Source organism: Cyphomyrmex costatus, unplaced genomic scaffold (assembly GCF_001594065.2).
Source record: "Cyphomyrmex costatus isolate MS0001 unplaced genomic scaffold, Ccosl1.0 scaffold390, whole genome shotgun sequence".
NCBI classification, from domain to species: domain Eukaryota; kingdom Metazoa; phylum Arthropoda; class Insecta; order Hymenoptera; family Formicidae; genus Cyphomyrmex; species Cyphomyrmex costatus.
In genome coordinates, this window is record NW_017278101.1 from 76,717 (window position 1) to 95,635 (window position 18,919).

Here is an 18,919-nt window from a genome sequence, read left to right on the forward strand (position 1 = left end):
AATAACAAATTTTATGTATGGATCATTACCAAAGTCACATGAATTTTATAAATAGAAATCACTATTTTTTGTTGCATATTTTTGTAGCTAAAATCAAGATGTTTCCAAAATATTATAATAAATTATTTTATTCACTTTTCAAATTATAAAACTTGATTATTTAGTTACTTTATTCCTGATATTAACATATACAAAATATATTATTTTCACCTTTCCCCCTGAGAAAACCTACAACTTTTATATAAAACTTTTTCCTGTATCTCTTAATTTTTAAGATATCCATGTGGAACGATTAAAGTACTTTACCCTGTAGAGTCAAAATAAAGTGTACTTCCAAATACATATTTTTTTGCAGTACAATTATAGTGTATCTTTTATCTAAAAAAGATATATTATAGGTGAACTGTATATATACATATATAATACACTTGTTGTAAGACACTACGATAAGTAATTGACATGAATCGAAAGTTTCACAAAATTTTTATTCTTATAAACTACGTGACAAACGAGTGCTTCGGTCATCCTTTTGTCGTAGTTTATCAGAAGATAGATAATGATGGTTACTGATCATGTTACATTCAGCGAATTCATTGTAGTTGTAAAAGAATACTTGATAAGGGAGATAACAAGAAGACAGTTACCGTTTTTAGCCTTCAAGTTTGATCTTTACTGTATGTATTTTATGTATTTTGTTGCATTAATGATAAGTTTGTAGATCGCTGTATGAATAAATTGAATAACTAAAGAATGTTATGTACGATAAAAGCTAGATCTTGATGCTTATTAATATAATATTTAATATTTTTATGTACATTTTTAAATACATTTTTCAGTTGTATAAACTTTGTGTCGTTTACTGTCGAATAGTTTTTGTAATTGAAAGATATATTTAAAAATATACATAAAACGTAAGAGGTAGGAAGATCCGGCCTCTCATCCAAATTTTATGCTTATTTAATTTATATTATTATAATACTTTTGCTCCTCGTTTATTTAAATTTAAGATAATTTAATTATCTTAACTATGTCTTCTCTGTCAATGTAGATTAACTTCAATTTTAATTTAACGTATTTTTCTTGTTTTAAAAAGTAAGAAAATGTTACCGAATAAGTTAAACCGAGATTAAAATTAAATTGTATTAATTAATATAAATGATTATCAATACAATATTATTAAATGCGTGTGATTGTACAGATATGAAAAAGTGTGTATATATATATATATATATATATATATATATATATATATAAAATTTGTACTTATAAATATGTGTGTATGACAATATGTATTATGCTTTTATATATACACACTTTCAATCTGTGTAATTACTATGAATTAAATGATTTTAATGATGAAGACAGAAGCGCAGATATTTGCATGATAAGGGTGCTTTTCCATGAATTGGAATCTTGTAAATCTAGGACTAATTAGAATCATTAGCTTATATAATGTGCTAAACTTAAATGGTTTGATTAATCGTATGATTTTTGCGAAATTTCGACTGTCATGGGAAAATCATTAGGCATAACAAAATCAACCAATCAGAATCTTAAAATTCGGATACGAAGGATGAGGAACTTTGGTTTATTTTCTTATGCATTATGACTGCGTTCAGCAAAGAAAACTGATCATTGAACACTCAGTAATTCTTTAAATGATTAATTCTTACACTTAGATCCAGAGAAAAATTAAAGGCAAAAACCAGTTATATTAAAGAATCATTTAAATGCTCATTGATCAGCTTTTTCTGCTGAGCGCAACCAAGATTAATTTGAATCTCGATCTAACTTACTAGTTATTTTATTCTAATTCTTATTAAGAATTAGTGTCTACTGAGGTAGTTCAACTTTAATTTTGACTCAACTCCTTTTTTTTTTGTTCCAAGAATTAAAAAAAAATTAAGAATAAATTGAACCGAGATTAAAGTTAATCTACTTTGGTAGAATTGAACTTTAAAAGGAGAGAAAATAGAATACATATTTTGCAATTTTAACTTCAAAGATATTTATTTCATTTACTTAAATTTCGATTTTTGTTCAAACTTTTGTTCAATTAACTTTTCTTTTTTTGTTGTAAAAACTAGGAAAAAAATGAACCGTAATTCTACGTTAGTGGAATTAAGGCTTAAAAGGAGAAAAAATATAGAATGGAATACGTATTTTGCAATAAACTTCAAAGTTATATATATATATTTATTTAAAAAAAAATTATAAAATCAAATATATTTTAACAAAATTTAGATATACATGAACATAAAATAATAAATTTAATGCACTTGTTTGAATTTAATGCTCTTCAATATCTTGCTTATTTCTACATGTAGAAAGCTGATGCTTATATGCGCAACACGCAGCGATAGGAAATGCTGTTGCGAGTCGAATATTGTTCGTGAGGTGATGTATCTTCAATTGGTTCGATCTCAAAAATTTGAATCGCATTGCTACTGCATCGCGCTGCGCGTGAAAAAAATCCATACTTCAAATGTTTTTAATTTGCTTCGCTACGAGGATTATTGGATCAACCATGCAGGTTGATCCAATTTCACATCGGAAATAAAAGGGCGAGAAACTCTTCCTCAATTTTCACTTGTTTTCACTCCTACTCGAAAGGACCCTGACCGCGCGGGAGATGCATTCCTCGACCTTTTCTTGTAATTACCCGCTCGCATTTCCGGGAAGCAGGCACGTGATTGGCGGATGCGTCACGACCCACTTCGACGAGTGTTAGCGAGCGAATCGGCTGTTGTTGCGGTTGTTGCTGACCGTTGCGCGGGAGAGTGAGCAAGCGAGCGAGATCGGTGAAAGAGCGAAAACGAAAGATATATCCACGAGTGCGCGCCTCTCGCGAAACGTCGACAATTCCGCCAGTCCGGCCAGTCGTGTTTGGTTGTGTTTAGCACGTCTTCTCCGAGGTTCGAGATCATATTGATCGTGAAATCGTCAAGAGACGTACGATCAATATATCGATAAAACACCGCGTCCGGTCAGGTCCTAAATCTCAGGTCTATCTCAAACGTACGCTTTTGTGAGGACGGGTGGCGGCGATCGAGATAACCGAGTTCGTCGTCGTCCAGCACACGGCAGCGGCGGTGGTGTCGGCGCCCGGTGGCGACGACGACGACGACAGGGACGAACAGTCGAACGAAATCTCGGTGTTCTAAAGAGAGAAGGTATATACATTAATACGCCTCCCCTCCCCCGCGCTAATGACCCCGTTCTAATAGTCGGCTGGTCCCTGGTGGCGACCTGGTAGGTGTAGTCGCGGGGTACCGTTTCACTTGTCCTGATGCCCGATTTCCGCGGATCGTCGCCGAACGCGACATATGGCAGTATGTGAAGACGCGAATACGTCCCACCTCGTCTGCGAGGTCGTATTTGTTTACGTGCCGCCGAAACACGATTTCGTCTGTGCCCGAAACACTGTTCATTCAAGCGACAGTTCTGTGTTTTCATGGTGCACGTACGTCGTGCAGAGACGCGGACTGCAGTTCATTAAGTTTGTTTTTAGCTGCGCGTTTCCGCCGAGTGCGACTTTCAGACATTGAGCTAAAAGTAGGTGATGGGCATACTTACCGGTGATTTAATTGGACGTTAAATGTCCGGCGTGTTTCGTAGACAATAGAAGGTAATATTAACAAATAATAAGTAATATTAGGGAAGGTGTGTAAACTGTGAAGAGCAAACTTGGGATTGTGTGTGCTTTAGGGAATGCTAGTTATTTGGAAATAGAAATACTATTTGTTCATTTGTGGTTTTTCTTCCGCCTTTCTCTTATCTAAAGAGAAAATGAGTTGTAGAGAGCTTTTTTTAAGAAGGAATGATATAGAGATATATAAATGTTATATGAATTATATGTAGGATAAGGATTTTTATTATTATAATATCTTTTATATTGTTATATTATTTATTTATTATATGACATCTAAGTAAAATTAATGTGCCTTAACGACAGTTAATTACATATACGAGAAATGTGTACACTGAAAAAAAATATCAGCATCATTTTAATTTAAATTTTTATTAATATATTGTAATAATTAAAATAAAACAAACATGTTATCTTGTTGTAATAAAATATTTGTTTTATTAATGTTGTAAAAATTAACAAGATTATTTTTAATCAAAATAATACTGTTGATATAACATCATTTTTTTAAATGTATAATGCATTTTTTTATTTTGTTTGTTTACTAGTAATAAATATAAAATAAATGATTTTTGTGAATAATTCCTTCTAGTTTATTTTTATCAGATTTTTATTACAAGTTACATTTATATTTTACTTGACGTTGAAGAATATATGTCGAAAAAGTTTAACATGCAAGTATGATTACTGATATCCAAAACTAACATATATAATATATCTTATAGATTTTCTACAATAAGTCATTACTTAAACTTAATGCTTTCTACAACAAGCCATTACTTGAGCTTAAATCTTAAGCCCTAAGAATTTAATATGTTGATTATTCTTCTCACATTTGACTATGAATGGTCAATTTCTTATGGTATATGACTAAAGTTTAGTTGATAACTTATTGCAGAAAGCCCATTAAGATTATTTGTCATCATTATGTGAATATGTTCTTTTGCTTTTGTTCATGCCAGAGTATATTTGTTTGTGGCTTGGATTCTTGTTGTACATAATGCAAATTTTTCTGGAATTTTATTTTTTTGTTGAAAATGTTATAATACAGAGATTCATACCTTTATCGTACAATTTAATTATATACATTAACATTTATTAAAATCTGTTGTAGATCATCAGTCGAAATAACTGAAATTTAACTACGTCTACCTGTGATCTCTCTTTTATAAGAGAGAATCACAATGGACCTAGACGAAGTAATAAGGAAGTTGCGGTCATGTGTGATATCATGCAAGGGTGGTATCAAACTAGACAATTTAAGGAGTAAATATTATTAATTCTTACTGCAAAGCGCAATTATAAACATAGTTATGGAGCTTACAATCTACTAATAAATATTTCTATATTTTACTTATGTGCTATTAATCATCCTGAAAGACTGATAGTAATTCTTGATTTTTACTTTGTAGCGGACTATCGTATGATAACAGGAGAACTATTACCTTTTAAACAATTTGGATTTTCTTCTGTCGAGGCTTTCGTACGCAATATACCAGATGTTACAGTGAATAGAAGAAATGGAGAACTGTTTGTGGAAGCGCTACCTTCGAAAACATCGGCGCATCTTACAAAATTAGTTTCGCGACAGAAGAGTACACGACGAAAAATACGACCGCAACCAAAAAAAGTAATTTATTAATACTTCATATTTCCTAGAAAATAACTGTCATGTACACATACATTGATTATTTTATAGTATACGTTGTATCAGTTTATTTACTACACGCTTGCCTTAATGTTGAAGCTCAAACAATTCAACTATGTATTTACTGTGATTAATTATAGAATCTTTTTTAGTGGACTCCACCCCGACATGCGAAAGGTTTTTCGTCTGGTTTTAAAAATAATAATTTCAACAGTGGTTTTCAGCCTGCTAGAAGTAATTATGTTACTACTTCTCACAGTTCCTTTACTAGATCAACACCCGAGAAGAATAACTCGTACACAAATGTTACCAGGTACTTATGATATTTAAACTTGATCTAAGAGTATTCTTTATTAAAGTAAAAATAACCGTATCTATAATAAATACCGATAAGTAATGAGTTAAGTTTATTTTTAAGTAATTTATTTATTTAAACATTTAATATTCGTTTGATATGTTGCTCTCTATTCCTGATTTAATTACAATTTTTTAATTTTTAAATGATTTGATTACAAACACTAATTTGAGAGATCGATTGAAATCATTTATTTGCGTGCGTGCGTGCGTGCGTGCGTGCATGTGTGTGTATCGTGTAAGAGATGTAAATAATTTTATATATTTATAATCCTATTTTAGACCTGTACCTCTTATGGAAAATATAGTACAGTGTCCATATTCGCTCAATAACACGAAACCGAGTTTCACTACACCACCAAGTTCTCCGACTATATCCACTTTTCCCAAAGTGAGTGCAGGTTTAGGATATTATTTCATTTGTGCGTTTTTCGTACGACAAATGTATGCAAAACAAAGAGGTCTTTGAATTTCTCTATTCTATAATCAATCAACGGGCTTGAAAGATTGTTGACGACAAAAACACAAATGCAGCCATAGATTACTAAAATTTGAAGTAATTTGTAACTATTGATAAATCATTATTAATTATACTTTTAGAGACTGACTGATAAGGTGACAATTCCAAGTGTAGCAACTATAAACCAAAGTGTTAATAATTATAAAACTGTTAAAGATAATATAAAAACTGAAGTATTAAATGACAATACAGCTTCGTCTGTGATAAATCAAAAGCCAAAGACTGTAGAAGCGAAAACCTCAAAATTAAGCGACAGGCTCAGAATTACTCCTCCTGAAATACCTTTACCACCAATTAATAACTACAACAATGGTTATACATCTGTTCCACCCATTTTTGATAGTCCACAGGTAAGAATATAATTTATATACTAAAACATTACTGTATGAGACATAATTGTAAAATGAGATATTGTATATTATTTATAATATTTCAATATGAATAATTTGTTTTGAAATAATTTAGTTTTAAATTAATTTTGTATTTGTTTTATCACTTACAATCTTGAAGGATGAAGAGGTAAAAGAACAAAACAAAAAACAGTTTTTTTAATTTTAAATTCTCAGTGGTCTATATTAAATTATACACTCACTCGCCTTTCGTGAAAGTTTATTAATTCTTGCAGGTTGCACCGCCATCGGAGGCTCTTGATTCTCGGAAAGAGTTGGAAGTTCTCGCTAACATGTTAAATATGCCACTACCATTATATAAAATGTATTCAAAGAAAGAGAAACATTCTGCTAAAGTCACCATCTATGCCAGTGTAAAAGTAAATATATCGATTGTATACATATGTAAATATATATTATTGAATGATATAATTTTCTACATTGATCGATGAATCTTATAGGCTGGTGAGCATACATTTCACACATACCCGGAGGACGCAGCGACTGAAGAGGAAGCCGAGAAAATGGCAGCACGTTTAGCTTTGAGACATTTTGCTAAGGAATCGATGAGTTCTGAAGTAACAACTGTCGATACGAAATTGATTAAAAAACGCATTTTAAATATTATAACCACGCATCATAGTGGAGTCTTCATGCATCTATTACCGGAATATTACAACGAACAATATGGGGAGGCTCTGCCCCACAATTGGCAAACAATTATTGAAGACTGCATAGATATAAATCAAGAAAAAGGTGTTGGGGATTCCATGATACTGTGCCTACATTCTCCGACTTTGAAAGTAATATACAATATGCATTGTATTTTATTTGTCGATAAGAAAATGTGCATTGTGTATTTTTTATTTAGCGGTTGGACAGTAATTCCGCATCCAAGAATATTCCTGAGAATATTCTTCTAACTAACAAGAAAATACAATTGAATCCGATTGGGCCTGCCACGCCCACTGTATTGCCAGTACCTGAAGCACTCATTTGGCAAGTATATGTTACTTACGTTGTAAATACTGTTGAAATTTGGGTTCGACTAGGCGATGACAATGTAAGTATTCTAATTGTATCGTTTATCGATTCATCTTTTTCTACGGGCTAACACTTATCTTGTTTTGTAGAACGAATTTGTTGATATGACAAACGAAATGACAAGTTATTATGATAAAATAAGTAAATCCACCTCGTCCGCGGCATGCGTGCCTGGCGATTTTTATGCCGTACTCGAGGAAAATTATTGGCATCGAGTTCAGTGTACAGATTATAACAATGAAACCGGAATCGCCACGGTTTTCTTTATTGACGAGGGATACGTAGAGCAATATAAATCTGACGTGTTGCATCCTTTGGATAAGAGATTCAACTCTCTTTCATTTCAAGTAACTATTTAATTCCCACTTCTGCCATTATAGATTGACTTTAATTTAAATTCAATTTATACTTCATCTTTTTCTAGTTCTAGAAATTAGAAAACGGTGAAAAGTACATTGGGAACCGAGATTGAAATAAATCTATATCGCAAACGGGCATGAACGTACATAATCTGATTCTATTTTATGTATGTTTCTATTTTATATAGGCTATGAGAGTAGGTCTTCATGGATTAAAGGAATTCCGTGATTGTGTCCAGTTAGTAACGGAGATCGAAAATTATCTTTTAATCGATCAATTATTTTACGTGAAAATACATGGTATGGATAGCGATGAATACGGCTCATACGTAACAGCAACTTTTTGCGATACCAGCAAAGGGGAAGAAGATATTGATGTGAACCAAATCCTAGTTGACAAAATTTTGGAGATCATGGATAAAGAACTAATATCCAAAATGCGTGTAATTGTTTTTTTATTTATTATCACGATTTTCTGTTACTGCGATCCTTTTTTGCCTTCGGATATATCGGCCGTCTTTCGCAGGTGGGACAATTAATCGAAGAATTAAATATCACGCACATAGACGAACATGGTAAAGTTTATGCGCAATTAAATTCGTTCATCAAAACTGTATTGAATAACGAAAATATGTTGCAACTTGTTACAAACAATACAATGGCGAATGAGATTAACTTTACGAAAACGTACCTTGCGAAGTGGAATTTGCAATTATACAGGGCGAGAGTAACTAATATTCTTGACGAGCAAAACGTAATGGTATCTCTGATTGACGTTGGTAAAACTATTTCTATACCAATAGAAAATCTATTTCACATAAACAGAATATCAAAGGCTGTACAGTGCATCCCTCCACAGGTATGAGAAAATTGTTTTTTTTTTTTATCGACATCGGATTTAATATTTCTTCAATTTTTCGTGAAGATAAAACTTACATTCATGTATTCATTTGTAAAAAATTAGGCAATGCTGATCTTTCTGCACAATATTGACCAGTCAATGTACAACAAGAGATTCGTGGCAAGATTCCATGAATTAGTTGCGGATACAGATATGCTTTTAGCGAGAGTTATTAGGATCACCAATTCTGGAATTCCAATAGTAGAGATTTTTAAAAGAGTTGGACCGAGTAATATGTTGGCTTCGATAAATACATCGCTAATTTATACCAGCGAACTATCAAAGTAAACATTTTGCCAGTTTTTTTATGAACTATGTTATCGCCATGTGTATGTTTGGTCTTTATATTTTATATTCCTATCTTTCATTTTTGCTATATATTTATTTATAGAACTCGGTGTTTTTATAACTGTACTAGCTTTATAAATTTCATTAAACGAGCTTCTATTATGTTTGTGTAGAATCAACGATGATAGCAATAATAATAACAAGTCCAAGAAACGATTGGATCGCAAGAATACTCGCGCACCCGAGATCGTCGGCAAATTGAATCCACCTGTAATTTCAGACATCGGTCAGTATTTTGACGTTCATGTAACATTGGTTGCGCATCCAGGACATTTTATTGTACAACCATTGAACAATGCTAGCCAGTTAAGAGTATGTAAAAATTAATAAGAATTTTTTAAGGGTATGTTAAATATATTTAATTAATTAAATATATTTTGACGCTGGTTTTTTCATCTCCAGGAAATGATGATGGACTTACGACAATACTATGATACAAACGATAATACACCTTTGGAGTCTATCAGTGAAAGCAAACTCTATGCAGGAAAATTCCAAAATGAATGGTATAGGTATGCAATACATTATTTCGCAATATAAATAAGAATATAATAATATAATGGTTCATAAATAACATATTTATTTTAGAGTATATGTTACTGATATTATTAGTGTTAATGAAGTATCTGTATATTTCTGTGACTACGGCGATGTGACGATAATATCTTCCAATAATTTGCAACCATTGGCGAGTAAATTCATGAAATTACCATATCAAGCAGTAAAGGCTAAACTCGTTGGTAAGAAAAAGTTTTTTGTGTTACAAATGTAACTTAAACTCTTATATTACTTCTTGCAAGTAGTTCTAACAATGACTTAACATTGATTAGGAATAGAGCCTGTAAATGTTGACTGGACGGTAACCGACTGCGTCAAATTTAAGGATTTAGTACTTGAGAAGAATTTTGTCTCTATAATCATGGAGTCAGTATTTGACAATCTCTCGCCAGTCAATGGTACCATGTTGGGTTTAAAACTGATTGACACCAGCACTGAAAAAGACATATACATTGATAACTTATTAGTAGAAGAAAAGCGTGCCAAATATATCGAAGGAGTTGAAGGTCTTCCTTCTTAGCCGGTTACATTAGTCGATACAAATATCTATTTTTTTCTTTATGAGTATGTTGTTGTTATCCTACAATGCCGTGATAATGGATCGCTTCTATATCTATGAACTTGTCATGAAAGAACGACGCAATGAAATTTTTAATAAAAAACCTATGAAAATATCTCCCTTTGATTTTGGTGAGCTTTGATTATGTTGTTTTTTAAACAAAAATAAGCAACACGTATTTTTTTATAAAGATCCAATCACATGTTCAGGAGATGCAAACATCCTTTTGAAGAAACTTGGTTTTTTTTCGAAGCGATAGAAAAATATGTTTTGAAGAAAAATTGAATAGTTTGAAAAGTACTTTATAATATAATTTAAAAAAATGTGTATAAATAATATTTCTTATTTTTTTTTAATTACAATCATTAAGTACTCTTAAAACTATTTTAAATATTTTTTCTATTTCTTATAGTTTTAATTTTCTTTGAAAGACAATAAATTTTCTTCGAAAGGTGTTGCATTCTCTAAAAGTGTGTTTTTTATTAATTAGATATAAAAAAAATTTGTATCGTATAATCTTGTTTAGAAAACTTTCAGAGCTCTTCAAAATCAGAGAGGGATATTTCCAATGGGTTTCCTTATAAAGTTTTATTTTTTCCATGACGTCATGATTACGGATTGTTGCGCACATAGGCGTTAAAATAGAATAACAAATGATTATTTTGAGTTTTAATTAAATTTGTCAGTTTTGTTATCTAAAAATTTTCTTTTTTCTTAAATATCAAAAAATACAAGCAAAATAGATAACACGCATATTGACAGAACTTTTCGATGAAACTACTCATTTTCATATAATGGTTTGTATACAATTATACGCGCATTACATTAGCTTTTTTTTAACGTTTGCCGTTATGAATTAAGTTTTTGTTATTACACATGAATAGATATGTAATTACCGTTGATCTTGTAACAAAGTACAGTTTATTTACAAAGTAGTTTTATTATAATTTTGTTGTATTTCTTTAAGACATTAATTTTATGTCGAGTATTCTTTAATAATATGTTGTATCCCTTTTAATTTTTGTCGTTCGCAGCTAATTCACGATATATATTAAACGAAACAGTATGATTGTCTAATGACAAAAGATTGGCTGTGTATAATACATTAATTAACTAAGTAACAGCATTCCATATATCTATAAATAAAGAAATTACATCTATACATGTATAGTTTCTATATGTGTATATTCATATATAATATATACACATACATACATACACACACACACAACACATATGTCGAACATTATACGATTAATCGCTTCTGATACGTGATCTGACCTGGATTGGGTTACTTCTTCGCCATATTGTAAGCGTGTCATTAGAAATTCTCACAAGATTTATTTGTAATGAATATATTTTTATTTTTCTATTTATCTGCTGACTAAAGTTACAGCATAAAATAAAGTTTATGTATAATTTTTTCCACGTGCATTTAATTTTTTTTATAAATAAATAAAATATAAAATATGCTAATATATTGGTAAAATTGTACAATACGCTGAAGATAGAAGAACACATCATATTAATGGGACCAAACATAAGAAAATTCAACTTGAAAGGAGGTGTAAGAAATGATATCACTTACGCTCGTTCATTCTCTATGAGGAAAGTAACATTGCTAATCCGTGAGTTATCGCTTTCAATCGTTTGGACGGAATCTTTCTCTTCAGCTATGGCAGCAACTTCGACGTTTTTATTGAAGTTCGACATTTCTACGATATAAGTACCCGCGCTGTCTGGGGAGCTTATGCGCGACGACATATCTGCTTTTTCGAACGCAGCTACCGAATTGCGAAAATCAAACGAATGATCCGGACTCTTGGATACAGTCGTAAAACTAGACCGTGTGGTGTTACCATTTCCGAGATCGTCATGAGATTTTGCGGAGTTCACGGCGTGATCTTCGAGAAACATATCTCGATGAAGAGCGATATTGGATGTATTGTTGGTCCAAGTATCACCACGTTCAGTCGCGCTGGAACTCTGTTTGGTTTCGGCGACGTCTTCAAAAAGCATTGAATTCCCGAATAAAATTGAGTCGATCTTTTCAATAATATTGTGAAGCCGATCCCAGCTCTTCTTTCTCCAATTTCGCTCCATTTCTCTCGAATAGTGCGGCATTGTCCACAGTCGTCCATGATCATTATTTTCGATTTGTATTGTCGTGTGATCGGTTGTTAAATGATGAAGCAAAGGGGGCATTTTCTTTCTCCCTGTTGCGTTAGGTTTACTCTGTCGAGGGCAACTCGAGGCATTCAAGATCACTTCATTACCCCGATTTTGCGACGCATCTTCCGTAAGATATAATCCAACGTCGTTGCCACTAGCGTCTTTATTGTATCTCAAAACATGTACTGGCGTAGGACTACCGAATATCGAGTATGCCAAAACGTGATCGTAGGGATGGTAATCCACGCAGGTAACAATCATCTTAGCCGAATTACGTCCATTATTCGTGTACTTTGCTACGAGTTTACTTGTCTCCAAATTCCAGATATTCAATATGGAATCTTCGCTACCGCATATAACAAATCCACCGCAGGGAGATATACAGGCTTTCAATTGTATTCTATAAATAAGAAAGAAGAGAGACTCGCACGATAGATCGAATTAACAAACAGAAAATATAATTATAAAATGAACCACAGTACGAGAAAGTGGGACAGAACGAGAAGCAGCAATAATAGTAAAACAAATGTAAAGTGTAACAGAGATTTGAAAAATCTGTTGAGAAGCAGAGCTATAGACGTAGAATAAAAAAAGGTTGAGAAAAAATACAGAAAAAAGTGTGAAGTAAACTTAAATTTAAATGAGAGCACATAAAGGCATATAAGAAAGAGAGAAAAAAAGAAGATATGAATTTTAAAAAAATAAAAAGGAGAAAAATAGAATAAGGAAGAAAATTAACGTATCGAAAAAAAAGTTGTGAAAAATGGAAAAGAGAAAGCAACAAAAAAAGGAACGAATTCAATATTGAACATTGTCTTCGTATATCATGTGATATATATATATATGACATAAATAAAATTAATTGCAGTGTGTGTGTGTTTGAGAACGCGAATGTCAAGAATGCATAAAAAGTGTTCACCCAACGTGCCTTTGATTGTTGAGCCGTTTATACTTTTGCAATACCACACCGGTCGCAAGATCCAGCATTCGCAGGCCGTTGTCTCTTGAATGTACGAGGAGTCTAGACTCGAGGGGATGCAAGACGATCGTGTTGATAACGATACCCTCGATCTCGCGGATTTTTATCTTTCTCAAGATGCACTCCGTCCTCTTCGATGATATCTTACTGTCTATACGGATCGTCCAAAGAATTATCAATCCCACGCTGTCGGCGGTAATCAAGTTACCGTTTTTTTGAAAGACCATCGAATTGACGAAACCCTCGTGACCTTCCAATTCCTGGTTCAATTCTCGCTTCCTTGACCTCCTGTCGTTCACCCAGATGCGAACGATTCGATCGTAACATCCTGTCGCCACGATCGTCGCATTGCCGGGCCCGTACTTGGCGCAATAGACATACGAAGGATGTGGTAGCACCTGCAATAAATTTGTTTTGTTGTGTACATTTATATTATACACAAATTTCCTCTTAATATACGTTCTTTCAACAATACATTTTAAAGAAGGTTTGCTACGTATGGTTACGTTTTAAACAATTTTACGTAATCTGACAAGTTTTTTAATTAAATATAAAAATACCTATTAGAAAAAATTAATGCGAATGTATCAAAACGCATTTATTGTTATCACAATAAGATACACACAGTTTTAGATATTTAAAAAATTGAAAGAAGCTTATAATTAAAAATTAATCTTGGAATCTCTTTGTAACTTTAAAAAGGTAACTATTTTCATGGATATTTGTTGAATGTCTAATGGATTTCATGTTATCTCCATGATTTTAATTATTTAAAACCAAGTTTTATATATTATTTAAATTTGTCGATAAATTCGCTATAGATATATATTTAAAAATATAATACTTTTTCTTAATTCTTATTGAATTATATTTGCTTCTATAATTTCCAAAAAAATACTTATATAATACACTGAATATAAATCAAATAAAGTAAGCGAACCTATAGATGTCTGATAGACATCTATAAAAAGATACACACGTCCAATAGAAAATGTTTTGAATTTTTATAACAGATGTTTAGATATTTATTAGGAATTTTTGTTCGATGTGGATAATTACTTCGATGTGCTGCACGATCTGATTGCGAATGTCCCAGATACGTGCCGTTTGATCTGCCGACGCCGACAACAGGCAATGATCGTCGTTGGACCAATTTAGAGAGTACACGAAAGCCTTGTGACCGAGAAATCGAACATGGATCTTGCTGGTTTCGACCTGAAATCGAAATAATAGTAAACATAATTGATAGCAATATGAACACAAATAAAAACAACTGAATTTTCACGATCTTATTAACTCAGAGAAATTTCACTATCATTTTCACACTTTTCTTTCATTCTCCTCTCCTTTACATTTGTTTGCGGTATCTGTGATATAATTGACGCACCTCGTAAACGACAATTGGGTAATAGTACTCCTCGGAATGGACGCAAGCCAGATACTTGCCGTCGTTGCTGAAGGCGACGTAGAAACAGCCTCTTTCACTCACTTCCGTCTCGAACATCTTCTCATTCGGGATTTTGCAAGATTGAGCCGCTAATCGCGCCCATTTAGGAAGACCTATCGACTCCGACGTACATTTTGAAAGATCCCGCAAATCGTTTTGCGAATCATTTAGGAGATCGTTTATTGGCAGCTTTTCATAAAGAACTGATTGAAGTTTCGGCGGTGGGATTGATGTCACCGTTACCAGGAGACTGCTGGGATACTTGTCCCTATTGTTCGACCGCCACCAGTCATAAACCTATATGTAAAATAAAAAATAAAAATGAAAATCGCATTCCAAAAGTTATACGATCTTTCTTTTTTGCGACAAACTATGCCTATTTGTTCAAAATAGAATTCAATGTCTATATGCTGTCGACTTCCGTCTAGCTTTTTAAAGGACCCAAACAATAGAGAGACGTTAAAAGATATATAACATGCAAAACGCATGGACAGTTTTTAGTTAAATGTGTAGAAAGTGTAAAAATATTGGCGGTACCGAAACTAAAGAAATAAAATATCAAAGCAATTCGCTCAAGTAATAAATAGTAAATACCTCGCACTTTTGCCTTCCGTACTTTTTAAAAGTCCGTCTCGGCTTGTAAAGTTGCAATCGTACTTTTTTGTCCGTATGAAGAATGTTATTGGCTCCTACGGGCTTAAGAAATGCCCAGGCGATTTTGTTCCAGCATCCCTCGCTACCTGAATTGCTGAATTATTAGTATAGATCTTTTGCAAGCAAAAAACTCGATGCAATTTTAAACAAAATTGTAAGAGTATAATATTACAACAAATATTATATACATTCATAACATTTACAATCGAATAATTTATTTAATTTATTTCTGGTTCTCGATTTGTTCAATATTAACAAATCTCTATTCTTGAGAATTTATGTGATTACTATATTGTTATCCGTATTTTTTCAAAAACATGTAATCTTATGTTAATCACTTTTAACGTAAATAAAATAATTAATTAATTTACAGAAGAAACGAAAAAATAAACTCTTATATAAAATTGCAATAAAAAGGAACAATTAGATAATTAACTCTTATGCACTCTCATTATTACTTTCTTACCAAACATAGCTATAAATGATATTATATACTTATAAGATTTCAGCAGAAATTCACCAATTTTGTCGTAACTGATGCTCGCGTCGGCGAAGCTCAGAAGCTCTATAATCTCGAAAAGTAGCACCACTTGTTCGTTATCCTCGCGCCTCATGATCGCGTCGAAGTTGTGTTCAAAGATGAGCTCCTCTTCCCAGACAGGTATCATCGACCTATTCTTCTTGAAGTCAAACTTGCCGGTGATCATCGGCTGAAGATACGTACCGCTGTTCTCCGTGCTTTTCAGATACGAGCCCGTGCGAGTGTCCACGATATGAACTCTGACCATCGGTCGCCTCACGTTCACGTAATCGGCTTCCAGCACGTCAGCCCGGTGAATCGTCACGGAGATAAACTTCACCTCTTCCTTCTCCTTTTCCTGTTTACGTTTCTTCTTCCTCTTCTTTCTCACCCTTGCATCCGTCTCTGTCGTTGAATTCGCATCCCTCGCAGATGAGCTGACCGGCACGTCTTCGCCGGAAGTGATCTCCTTCTTCTTGAACAACGGTCGCTCCTTCCTCCTGGATTGATCGCGCTTCGTTTTCGGCTTGGATCTCCGGCCGCTGGGGACTCGTTCCTCGGAGGCGATCGAGCTCGATCGAACATCAGTGATCCTCTCCAGACTCGCCGACGAACCGAGTTCTCCAACGCTAATCCTTCGACTTTCCGAAAATCTCGCCTTCGAAGAACGATCGTCACTGTCCACCGCGAGACGTTCGCTCATCACCGATTCCTGTCGATGCCTCCTCGAAGAACCGCTGGACAGAATCCCAGCGTCGTCCACGTCCTCGACGTTCGAGCGATCGCTCATTTTTCTCAATTCAATCTTGGTACTCTCCCGATTGTGATCAGTCTCGATCCGGAGCACCTCGTCCTCGTTATCGGACACGAACGCTGGATTGTCGAAGAGGACGTCACTGCGCCGCAAGGTGGTTCGCGGTGCTGGTACCGGCGTTTTACGCGTGTCTTCGATCAACGGGGACGCGTCATCGCTCGTCTCGGGTAATCGGATCACCCCGGCGTCCTTGGACCAGCGTTTCCGCGGTGGTCTCTTCGAGTCTATTTCCGTTTCGTTCGTCACGTTCACCACGGTGCTCCATTGCTTCCTGCGTCGTGGTTTTTCTTCGAGAGACTCGTCCCTTTTTCTCGGAGCCTCGAATTCCTCTATCAGATCTAACGATTCCACCAACAAATCGTCATGTTTGGGAAGATCCTTCGAGGAACTCCTGCGATCGGAGGAACGATTCTGAGGCCCTTCGCTCGCTCGTGAAGAAGCTTTAGAACTTTGGGAAGATCGTTCGGAGGATCGTTTGATCTCCTTATCGATCGTAATATCATTTTCGTTGTCTTGCTGTCGTTGTCTTGAACTTTCACCCCCGTTGTGAACGTCCACGAGGACGTTTATCGTCGTCTTCGGCGGCACCGCGTCCTCCGTCGATTCTTCGAAGAAAGAGGAAACGTTGCGCGATCTCCTCAATCTTCTACCTCTCGTAGACTCGGTGGACTTGGCCATTTCTGCGACTTCGCGGGTTTCTTGAAGCTGCAGCTGACGCTCACTGCTGAGAAAAAGAAGGTCGTGTACGAGAGAACATCGCGTGTGTTCCACTTGTGCGAGCCGATCGATCACTTATAATACTTGCGAATACACTCTACGTGATATCATCACAGCCCTGAAGAAAATAATTCTGTCCTCGTTGCAATCTCCATTAATATTCACGTATATATATATATATAAACTTAATTTACTCGCGATGTATAAATTCTACGTAACTATGTTTGTTATGTGAGGAGAACCGTGTTACTAACAGACGGCACACCAGGTGTGGGAGTGATTATGTTCAGCATGGATCGATCGATATACGGGAACGACAGCGGCGACCACGAACCGAGAACTCAAACCGTTCATGCATTTCCTCATGCAATTTTTGTGCAAATTATTCCTGCATGCGTTTTAATACAAAATGCTTGCACTTGTACGATAAAATTCGATGAGATAAAAAATAATAATTACTGCCGCGATCGAGAGCTCCTTTTAATATTTTACTCGACAAATTACTTTTATTTCTCCTTGTAATATACGCTCCATAATCGAGTTCATTAGCATTTCAATCCACTAAATTTCTATGATTTATAATTACAAGGTTACTGATATCCTTATCTTTTATTTTTTTCTAATCCAAAACTCGCCTTTTAATTCTCGATTGAAATTAATTTTATGCAATCTCAAACCGAAAAAATTGCACTTATTTAATTTTATTTTTTTGTTGTATGTCAGTGATGCATCCGCGGTCCACAATTGCGAATTGCCAGTTCGTATATAGTCAGAAAAATATAATCTGCACAGTTTCTATTTTATAGCAGCCCGAAAGATCTGCTTTCAGTTTCTAAAACTATAATATAAACCTTGTAAAAATGGTCTTAAAAAAGGTTGCGTGTACATAAATAGCCTATACATAATAGCTTTGCAAACTATTCTTAAATTTTATCCACTTTCTCCACTTAAAATAAAAAATAGATATATTCGCAAAACCTAAAAAAGTAAAAGTCAGGAAGATAAATCGCAACAAAGAAAACAGTAGAAAAGTTAAAAGTGATGTATGTAATAGTCTTTTAATGTACTTTTGATTCAGACACGTACTAAAGAAAAGAGAAAATAAATAATGGACTTTTTTAAGCACAATAATGGTAACTTATTGCAGAATAATAGTTTAGGAACAATTGTCTGCGAGAGATATGTACTTCTGGCTCTAACAAATTAATCCCCGTTTCTTCAATATTACTCTCTCGCTAAATTATAGTTATATTTGCTGAATTATTTATGAAAAAAATATTTCTCATT

The 18,919-nt window shown here is 34.0% G+C and overlaps 2 protein-coding genes across 3 annotated transcripts; one reads left to right on the forward strand and one right to left on the reverse strand.

Annotated features, from left to right (window-relative positions):
* Nucleotides 1–4,832: 4,832 nt before the first annotated feature.
* Nucleotides 4,833–10,496, forward strand: tapas (tudor domain-containing protein 7 tapas). 2 transcript variants are annotated; one of them, XM_018543553.1, is made up of 17 exons: nucleotides 4,833–4,915; nucleotides 5,062–5,279; nucleotides 5,450–5,610; nucleotides 5,934–6,042; nucleotides 6,252–6,521; nucleotides 6,682–6,690; nucleotides 6,797–6,940; nucleotides 7,022–7,363; nucleotides 7,432–7,623; nucleotides 7,694–7,951; nucleotides 8,152–8,406; nucleotides 8,490–8,822; nucleotides 8,928–9,148; nucleotides 9,326–9,524; nucleotides 9,615–9,724; nucleotides 9,801–9,952; nucleotides 10,043–10,496. In XM_018543553.1, the coding sequence occupies exons 1-17, from the start codon at nucleotides 4,834–4,836 to the stop codon at nucleotides 10,288–10,290; spliced, it is 3,303 nt and encodes a 1,100-aa protein (XP_018399055.1). In that variant the 5' UTR covers nucleotide 4,833; the 3' UTR covers nucleotides 10,291–10,496. The 2 variants fall into 2 exon arrangements, with proteins under 2 accessions (XP_018399055.1, XP_018399056.1); XM_018543554.1 differs by lacking the exon at nucleotides 6,682–6,690.
* A 1,417-nt stretch (nucleotides 10,497–11,913) lies between these two features.
* On the reverse strand, nucleotides 11,914–17,593 carry LOC108776843 (jouberin). Its single transcript, XM_018543573.1, has 6 exons — nucleotides 16,102–17,593; nucleotides 15,522–15,667; nucleotides 14,868–15,224; nucleotides 14,540–14,695; nucleotides 13,421–13,878; nucleotides 11,914–12,901 (listed from the first exon to the last, which is right to left on the reverse strand). Exons 1-6 carry the CDS (start codon nucleotides 17,591–17,593, stop codon nucleotides 11,914–11,916), a joined length of 3,597 nt encoding a protein of 1,198 aa, XP_018399075.1.
* Nucleotides 17,594–18,919: the final 1,326 nt, after the last annotated feature.